Genomic DNA, 10,083 nt, shown 5'->3' with positions numbered 1-10,083 from the left:
AACAACCTGAACTTTGCCCACAATATATTTTTCTTAAAAAAAAAAAAAAAGAAAGTTAAAATTACTTTAATGAGTGGAACGGAGCATTTAATGAGCATTGGAACGGGTTGCCTAGGGAGGTGGCGGAGTCCCCATCCCTGGAAGTGTTTAAAAATCGTGTGGATCTGGTGTTGAGGGACATGGTGTAGGGACCCTGGCAGTGTAAGGGTAACGGTTGGACTCGATGATCTTTGAGGTCTCTTCCGGCCAGATGATGATTCTGTGATTCTGTGATTCTGTGAATTTTAATTTGAGAAATAAACCAGTCTGGGTGTTTTTGCCTGCTTGTTCTGCAAGTTTGATTTTGGACAACAGCTGTTTGCAGAGCTTCCCTCCATGTGAATTTGTGCTCTTGGACTTAACAAACGATGTGAAAGTGTTGTATTGTGTACTCAGAGGAAGATTCCCCACTGCAGAACCTCGTATGTCCTAAATATTAAAAATAGCTGGTGCAAAGGACTGCAAACATCAGGCCATCACCCCAGGCCTCTGCAGATGACTTTTTCTTCTTTTTTTCTCTGGGTAACTCCTGCTGGCATTCCCAGGGCTTCCGCAGTGGAGAGAGAAGGAAAACATCCAGAAGTGGAGTTTGCTGAATTATGTTTTACACTTGCAGTTTTTCCTGTCAATTGCTACAATTGTAAAAAAACTTACTATTACCATAAGGTAGCAAAAATATTTTGTGAAAACTGATTGATTTCTATGTGAAACACCCCTCTTCATCCTCTTCTCTCCACTACTGCATAGTTCTGAAGGGTTTCCTCCATTCCTCTGCACACTTCAGGAGTCACAGAGATGCTGTTGGGAAAGTTGATTCAATCGTTTTACAGTTATTGTAAGAGATAGAATATGAAATACTCTGATGGCACCCAAAGTCATCTTTCATCCCATTCTTTGTTGTAGACGATGTTTTGCAAATAGTAGTGTTAATGTTCAGCTGCAGAGCTAGGCCTTGCTTCCCATTATACTTCCAGATGTAGTATAACAACAGTATTTATGCACAGACCCCCGATGTGCTTCGGCATCTTAGGGACATACATTTATTGGAACCTGAATTGGTTTAGCAACCAGCTGCTCATCAGGACCTTGACAGGAGCCAGAGCTCTGTTGTACTTCCCTTACGGGGAGCTGGGCTCATTGCCCCAGGAGCTGCCTGGGCATTTGTAAGAGACTTCATAAACAGGTTATTGTAGAAGAGAATAAGAGGACATTGTTTTCAGGCTGAACATGGGATGGGGCACTATCCTGCCCATGTTACTTAAAAGGGACAATAACAACATTGCGAGGATTTAGCTTCAGTGTGGTGTTTTTTTCCTTGTCTTTTACATCTCAAGCTGCAATGTGCCTGCTCAGGAAAAGGCATTAGCCTGGGCTTAACATGTGCTTAATACCCATTTTTGTTCAGGAAGTAGCTGAATGCCTTTCTGAAGCAGAATTTTGTTGTTTTTAAAGCCAGTGTGCGTAAAGCAAAGAAAGGTTACCCGTGAATGAAAGAAGAGGCTTTTTCCATGCCTCTGTATAAAAGGCTGCCCAGTGTAACTTGGATAGTGGAACTTTGAGACTTCCTGTGTGACTTTTTATGTTCCTTAGTGTTGGGTAATTTCTGGTAAAATGTAATCCCATTCTAGCTATGTTCAAAACTCACAGCTGTGCCTCTCCTGAAGAGTGCTGCTGCTTTGGCTTTGATGATGAGCTTTTTTTCCCCTAAACACAGAGGGATAAACTACCTTTTTTCTTTAATACATCCAAAAGTCTGGTTTGGGTTTTTTGTTTGGTTGGTTTGGGTTTTTTGGGGTTTTTTTTTTTTTTGGTCACAGCAAGAAAAAACCGAAAACACTGCAAGTCCTCATCACTGTGTTGTAGTGTGCAGCCTGGCCTTCATCCTGGATAATCAAAATGTCACTGAACTGGATATTTCTAGCTGCTTGTGTCTTAGGCAGCAGCATGCCAGGCTGTTGTCACCTATAACTGATACCAGCAGACTTAGCATTCAAAAAGGAGAGGTTCAGAGGACCTGGAAAAAGCACTGGCAGCAGATAGCTCACTGCTTGGTGAGTGTGCAGTAAAAATCAGATGTCAAGGCAGGTGGAAGAGGGAAGCTGCATCCCCTGAGGTCTCTGCTTGGCTGGAGGAGCACTTTAATTAATTTAAAGCAAATAAGCTGCATTAGCTCAAAATATGTCAATGTCTTGTGCTACAGTTGCCTCTAAGAGGCACTAAGCAGTCCTGGCAAATCATCCAGGTTAGTACTGTAACGAGAACGTGGGGAGCGGTCTGGCTGCAGGAGGGCGGACAGCTCTGGTGGGGTGCCTGGTCCTGGCAGCTGTCTCCTTGTTCACAGCTGTTTCCTGTGTAGTGGCTGAGTCAACCCGGAATATGAAACCACTGTCATTTCTGCTTGCTTTTACAGGCTCGTAGCAATGTCACTTGAAGCACTCAGGCTTGCAAGGGGTTATGGAGCTTGATGCTACTGTGAAACAGCTAAATTATCTGGGTAGTATTTCTGCCGCTCAAATTAGGAGGTTCATGCTGAGTCCTGCAATTTCTTTGGCCTGTGCTACTCTTTGGTGGAAAAAGGCTTTTAATGAATCCAGTAATTGTGTTGCTTTTGGAAAAACCCTGTTCCTAATTAAAACTTCCAAAATGTCACTCATCAGGGGCTTCCCACTTAAATACAAAGTTAGAGCATCATCTGCAGGTAGTTTCTTTTGTAAGGAATGTGCTTTGCTTTTTTCTTTTCTGTTGAGGAAATAGTGTGTTTGTCTCTGAATTCAAAGCTAAGACTTGCAGCTCGGACTGGCAATGGCAGCACCCTGGCTGTTCTTTATATACGATGCACTCTGCAAGTTGTTAAATCAGAAGTTTTCTTGTGTAGGTGTTTCTCCGGGAGTCCTTAGAACACAAGTTGGAGAAACAGCGGGAGGTGGAAGTCACCAAGGCAGCAATGATTATCCGAGCACACATCTTAGGTTATGCAGCCCGGTAAGTGACTAGATGAGAACATTAATAACCAAGCTTTGGGTGGAACACCATGGAGTGAAATCCTTCTGGCCCAATTCTTAACTTTTCCCGGGGACCAGGTATCCAAGTCCTGTAAGTGGCCTTTGAAAATACCAGGTAGTATCTTTGCCAGATCCATGAATAATACAAAATCGAGTTTGAATTGTTTTATTATAATGAGTAGGACAGTATGGAAGTTTGAAGGCCAGCCAGTATCCATATAATTGTATCGTGGCATTAGATCCATGGTAGGAACTCTAGCTGGATGGCATCTAGTGGGGCTGCCCCAAGTTACCAGCTGAGACTGAGATTTATCTTTGCTTTGTCATGGCAAGAAAAGAGAAGGCAAATAAAACTAATCGGTTCGTTCTTAAAGAACCATGACACTAGTAACTGATTGTTTAACTAATTTACCTGGCTTCATGCATTGCGTATTAGGTGGAGTTGTTCATCCTGTTTGTTAATATCTCTGCTTTTTCTACAAGTTATTTGAGGACAGTTTAAGGAAACTTGTTTGCATAATAAGATGATTTCTCTTCATGTTTGTATTAGTCCTGTCCTTATATTCTGACCAGTATGTTACTTAAAAACAATATTCCTTTTTTAATGACAGAGCTATCTTGTTCTTCGTGATCTCTCTTTTCATAGATGTAAGATGACTATTTGTATTATTTTCCCCTCATGCATGCACACTCACAGAGCTGTCCTTTTAGCATCTCCTCGGCAGGGCCATAAGAACATGTAACGACTGGTGATGGGCATTTCCTTAATGAAGAGACAGTGCTGTCATAGAAAGGAGAGAGTTTCTTTCTTCTCTAAGGAGAATGTCAATGAGAATGGGGAAACCATCACAGACCTAGAAATAATATGCTTTGCTATCATGGGCTTATTATTGCAGGTCACCATGGCAAGACCTCTCACGATTGCTCATTAATCCCTTGTTGCCGTATAAATTTGCTTCTTTTCTTTTTCTCGTCTCCCAGAAAGCGGTATAGGAAGGTTCTCTACTATGTGGTTGTGATACAGAAGAACTACAGAGCATTCAGTGGTAGGAAAAAATTCCTGTGCCTGAAGAAAGCAGCCATAATCCTTCAGAAGCAGCGGCGAGGCCAGCTTGCTCGGCGTGTTTACAGGGAGCGACTAGAGGAGAAGCGGAGACAAGAGGAGGAAAGAAGGAAAGAGGAGGAAGAAAGGTGCAGTATGCTGTCTTGCATCACCCTCGTGTCTGTGCCATAATTAGGTTTTGCTCTGAATAGCCTTTGTTTCAGGCTGTTCTTGATCAAGTGATTTTGGAAACCTTTGCTTCTTTTGCTAAAAGGTGCGTGTAGCTATCATAGCCGTTTCATATTCACAGGCATTTCCTTGATGACCTTATTTTTGGCTGTCTTTTCCACGTTGCAGATGATCTTTGTAAGAGCTATTGCCCTAGCAAAGGTATGTGATGAGCTTATGCTGAGCTTGATTTACTAACTTCTTTTCATCCCTCGCTTTTAGAGAAAGACAAAGGCAAGAAGCAGAGCGTCTCGCCCAGCAGGTCAGTGATATTTTTAATGCTTTCAGACATCCTGTTTATTTGAGTATCTCAACCCAGCCATTAAAAAAAATAAAAGGCATCTGTGGCATTTAAACTAAACTTATTATAGGACTTCCAGATAGAGCCAAAGAAAACTTGATACAAATGTTTGCATGGAATTTCTTTCACTTAATGCTTCATTTAATTTCCAGCAAAGCTTGAATTTTCTGCATGTACTTGAGCTTTTCAGTATCTGTGAGCAAATGTGATCATTCTTTTTTTATATTTTTCTTTCCTTTTCTTTCTAATGTAGCTATAAGGGTCCTTTGAAATGAACAGCATGGTGCGAGCATGGTGCTTTAGAAATAAATAAATTTTTTAAATGAATCTTGCATTGAGGGGCTTTACTTCATCTTTATTTTTTTAAATTTTATTTTGAATGCAGGCTGAAGAAGAGAGAAAGAAGCAGGAATTGGCTGCCATTCAGAAAGCCCAGAAGGAGGCAGAGCTGAAGCAAGAGGTGGAAAAACAGAAAGAAAGCAGGCAGGTGGAAGAAATCCTGCGTCTGGAAAAAGAAATTGAAGACCTGCAGCGCGTGAAGAAGCAGCAGGAGCTGTCCTTGACAGAGGCTTCATTACAGAGACTGCAGCAGCTTCGAGACGAGGAACTCAGGCGGCTTGAGGACGAAGCGTGTCGAGCAGCCCAGGAGTTCTTGGAATCTCTGAACTTTGATGAGATTGATGAATGTGTCCGAAACATTGAGAGGTCTCTTTCTGTGGCCAACGGGTATCCGGCTGAGCTGACTGAACAGACTGGAAATGCCTGCAGTGAAAAGCCCAATTTTAACTTCAGCCAGCCATATCCTGAGGAGGAGGTAGATGAGGGCTTTGAAGCTGATGATGATGCTTTTAAGGATTCGCCCAACCCAAGTGAGCATGGCCATTCTGATCAAAGGACCAGTGGCATCAGAACAAGCGATGATTCCTCAGAAGAGGATCCCTATATGAATGATACCGTGGTGCCAACAATTCCGGCTACTAGCAACACCATGCTGATACCTCCTACCCACGATACAGTCAGTCTCCACAACTCTTCAAGTGGTGAATCCACATACTGCATGCCAGAAAATGTATCGTGTAGACCCCCAGATTCTGTTGAGCTTATTTCTCCCGATGGAGACTATGATTACGACCAAGATGATTATGAAGATGGTGCTATTACTTCTGGCAGCAGTGTGACCTTCTCTAATTCACACAGTAGCCAGTGGTCACCAGACTACCGATGCTCTGTGGGGACATACAATAGCTCTGGAGCATACCGATTTAGCTCTGAAGGAGCTCAGTCTTCTGTAAGTATCATTGGTTTTATTATCTAATAATTGATATGTGCTTTCTGATTTTTTTTTCCTGACTGTGCAGCTGTAAAGTCACTGTAGCTGTTCTTATAAATGTGTTGTATAGTTTGACTTGGTTAGACTGTGTATGGACATAGTTGTCTGTTGCCAACTAGATGGCACTGGGGCGAGTGCATTAGAGTCAGAGGCAGCTCAGATGCTGCTCGCAGTCCTTGGCTTATGCAAGGATATGGTTCTGTCTGTTTCAATGTAGAACTGCACATTATTTGGTGGGGAGATCTGTGCATGGATGAGTGCACGGCCTTGGATGAGCTTCATAAGCAAAATTCTTCTCTGTGTGTGTGTTTGGAGTCAGGGCACCAGGTAGCATGACGGGCAATCCATTTCAGAAAAAATAGATTCAGTTATGCTTAAAACTTGCAACAGTGTGGTGGAATAAGTTGTTTGCAGAAGTGCCTGGAATGCCAGATGTGTTTTGAGATTACTTGGAGGGTAAATTTCACGCAATGGTGAATGTTAAAATTACTGAGGCAGACGGTCATACTGAGGAGCTATTTTTCGGTGCTGTTTACTGAGTATACTGTAGGCTTTACTCCTATAAATATTTTTTTGACGAGTATGATTTCCTCTACAACTCACAGAGGTAGAGTGAGACTGATTGGGAAAGTGAAAAAGTATTTTAGCAACACTGACTGATTCAGAAGGAAAATGTTAATGCTAAAATATCTGTTATGGCTGAGGTAGTGAAGAGCAGTCAGAGCCATCATGGTCATTCAGATAAGTTGACAGTTCTTGCGTAAGAGGAAAACACTTTCAACTGACTCTGAGGACTCCTTCGTGTTCCATGACTCTATGGTTGTCAGATACAGAACAGAAATTCTGATTATGTGGGGTGAGGGTGGAGGAAAGCTATTACCACATTTTGTGGAATATGTTTCTTTTTCAAGATCTAGTTCTGAACTGTTCCCCACAGCACTTGAGTACTGGAGGGAGACAGCACACGGTAGCAGCATCCTCTGGCCATGCTCTTGTGAAGGGGTAGCTTTGCTGAGCAGCTACAAAGGTGTTTCATAGATTTGTTAGGTGACATTAGGGCTAGTGCGCAATCAAACAGTTCGAGCTACAACTTGCTACGATGTACTTCCTTTGGTAGCTGGGTGAAAAACAGCGAGTAATCATGTCCTTCCAATTCATCATAAAATGTTTTAGCTGGAGACTCCTAAACCAGTTTTATCTAAACTGTTTCCTGAGAGATTATTTCACCTTTATTTTCTTTCCTCTGTAGTTTGAAGACAGTGAAGAAGATTTTGACTCCAGGTTTGATACAGATGATGAACTTTCCTACCGGAGGGATTCAGTCTATAGCTGTGTCAGCCTGCCCTATTTTCACAGCTTTCTGTACATGAAAGGTACTGGGCAAATCAAATCCACTAACTATACAAAATAGCCAGAAATATTTATTATACCTTGCACTCAAGTTCCTGTAGAGTTACGCTACTTTCTTATTTTTCAAAGGGAAATGGAAAAGTAACTTAATTTGAGCTGCTCTCAAAGTTACTTGCGGTGGCTTACATCAAGCAGTGATTTTCCTCTCTGCAAACGAATATGGATGTTTTTGACTGCCTCTGTCTCATTTTACATCTTTGCTGGCTCATAAACAATGGAATATCCAGTATAAATATAGTAAAATAACTCAAAGTCAAATTTTAGCAACTTTTGAAGAAAGCTGATTCCTGCTCTCAAAACCTGGTAGCGTAGACAGCATCCTACATTGCAGACCGGTTTTACTGACCTCAGTCGACTTTCATTTTGGATCCAAAAGACACGGAGAAAGAAGAATATGTGTAGCAAAGGGATATAAGAAAGCATATCCACAGGAGTTCTCTGGTTAAGATTCTTGGTTTTTTCTCCTGGTAACTGATAGAAAATTATAATCTAGAGGAATCCTTGTATGATACCCATCACTCTGGCATAACTTATTTTCCTGACATAGCTGTGCACACATTCATCAATGTTTCTACGTTTGGTTTTGTGAAAAAAACAATGCAGTCATAGCTAGCGTGGCTTTTACTTTCTGGCATAGTTAACAATAAGTTTTTATGGAATGACAGGAGGGTATGAGTTTGCTTAAGGTTTTTATGACTGGGATGTAAGTACAGTGCAAGGAGTATTGTCTACCATATAGTCACACTTTGGTATGACTGAGCTCACACCGGTGTGTTTTCTACTTTAAGTATAGCTTTTTCAGGTTTTGTAGTTTTGACTCGAACATTGTTACATCCTGATAACGTGGAGAGAGGAAAGAATTTAAACTTCACTTAGATTATCATTGAGATACAAAGAAAACAGTGCTAAAGATCTGATGCTTCTATGCAATAAGACTTTTAAATAATTTATCATTTATTATATATATGTCATGTGTAAGTATGCAAAATTACATATTATTACATGTTACATACTTTATAGAAAGATTTGTTATAATTCGTAATTGAAGGCTCTTTAAATTGCCGACAATATTGGTTGGCTTTAAGGGTATGCAAAAATGAGATCTTTGATTTCGTGACTTACAGCAGAGGCTCAGTTTAACTGCATTGTTGATTAGCTTTTTCCAGTGTTGGTTCGGTCACAGCTTCTGTTGTATAATATAATCGTCCTAAATACATATGAACCCACATCTGTTTCTCTTGCCAGGTGGCCTAATAAATACGTGGAAGCGACGCTGGTGTGTCCTGAAAGATGAGACCTTCCTGTGGTTTCGTTCCAAGCAGGAAGCACTTAAGCAGGGTTGGCTTCACAAAAAGGGGGGTGGATCATCTACCCTTTCCAGAAGGAACTGGAAGAAACGATGGTTTGTTCTCAGACAGTCCAGGCTGATGTACTTTGAAAATGATAGTGAAGAAAAGCTAAAGGGTGCCATTGATGTCCGAACAGCCAAGTAGGTTTATATGTTTTTATGTGTTAGCCGTAACTCCTCCTAAATATTTCTTGGGGTTTAATCTGACATGATGTTGAGTGCCCTGCCTTCAAATTGTGTGAATGCAAGCATAAGAGTGTGTGTGATGACGTCATTGAAAATGAGCGTTGTCCTTACTTGTCTCTTTCTGAAGTCTACAGAGCATTCCAGAGCTAAGCCTGTGTCAAATATTTCAGAAAACTGCTGCTATAATGAACCCATCTATGCTTTCTCCCAGAGCAGAGGACCTACTTAATCTGCAATGATTCCCAAGGCGATTTGGGGCATGTTGCCAAGTCCGTAGCTGCCGGCAAACATAGAATGAAGAGGGTGGAATTAATAGGCCTTGAATATATTTGAATTAGCATGGATCAGAGCTGTGTCTTCTGTATGCATTTATGATGTTTTTCATGTTTGAAATATTCGTGGGGTTTTTTTAAAAAATAGAATTACTAAACGTAATTTAATAACTTACATCTTGCTAACTAAAGTCCCTTATACCTTAAAGTTCTGTACTTCAGGAAGCATATATCAGAAAAGTTTTCTAAGGGATAGTGTTTTTTCCTTCGAAAAAGCTTTATGAACTTATGGATTATCTAACTAAAAAAATTAGTGTGTGCTAACACCAGTAATCTCATTTCTGTGTAAAAGTGTACAGCTTTCTTCCAAGGTAGAGGAAGCCTGAAATGGCTGTAACGCTTGATTCCATTCTGCTCATTGTAATCTGCAACTATCCATTTTATTTAACAGAGGACCTAAACTAGATTGAAAGCTTAGATTAGTCTTTTCTTTGGACGTCCTGGCTTGAGCCTGATTTCAAGCAGGACAAAGTAAATAGTTTCAGAAAGCATCCCGACTGGCTCTTGTGAAACCAGTGGGCTGTTGGCTGTCAAGTAAATCTCTGAAGTTCCTACCACATTTTCTTTGTTGAAACTGAATTTGACTCTGTCTCATGTACCGTAGCATTTATTTAGCATATTTTTCTAGTATGTTTAAAGCTTCTTTTTTTGTTGTCACCACATTGTTTAATTGACTGTGCGCTACAGAAGTTTGCTGAACGTACCGTTAAAATTGTCAGGTAAAGGTTGTTGAACCTCACTTGAGCTGTGTCGGATCAATCAACGGCTATTTGTGCATGAACTAGCTAAAAGAAGGGGTGCTTGTCTTTAAAGAGCCGTATGTCATGAGAAATAAGCAATAGCTTTTCTAGGTGACTTTAATATT

General features: G+C 40.9%; 1 protein-coding gene across 1 annotated transcript in view; it reads left to right on the top strand.

Annotated features, from left to right (window-relative positions):
• The window catches only part of MYO10 (myosin X), a 76,077-nt gene that overhangs the window by 46,655 nt on the left and 19,339 nt on the right, over positions 1 to 10,083 (top strand). Inside the window, exons 19-24 of the mRNA XM_010139728.1 lie at positions 2,915 to 3,021; positions 4,023 to 4,232; positions 4,534 to 4,573; positions 4,998 to 5,900; positions 7,192 to 7,315; positions 8,598 to 8,841. Coding sequence (XP_010138030.1) covers positions 2,915 to 3,021; positions 4,023 to 4,232; positions 4,534 to 4,573; positions 4,998 to 5,900; positions 7,192 to 7,315; positions 8,598 to 8,841 — 1,628 coding nt within the window. The remainder of the gene's footprint in view (positions 1 to 2,914; positions 3,022 to 4,022; positions 4,233 to 4,533; positions 4,574 to 4,997; positions 5,901 to 7,191; positions 7,316 to 8,597; positions 8,842 to 10,083) is intronic.

Source organism: Buceros rhinoceros, unplaced genomic scaffold (genome assembly GCF_000710305.1).
Source record: "Buceros rhinoceros silvestris isolate BGI_N320 unplaced genomic scaffold, ASM71030v1 scaffold10087, whole genome shotgun sequence".
NCBI lineage: Eukaryota > Metazoa > Chordata > Aves > Bucerotiformes > Bucerotidae > Buceros > Buceros rhinoceros.
The sequence above is the reverse complement of the archived record's forward strand: the minus strand, read 5'-3'. Positions and strand labels throughout refer to the sequence as shown.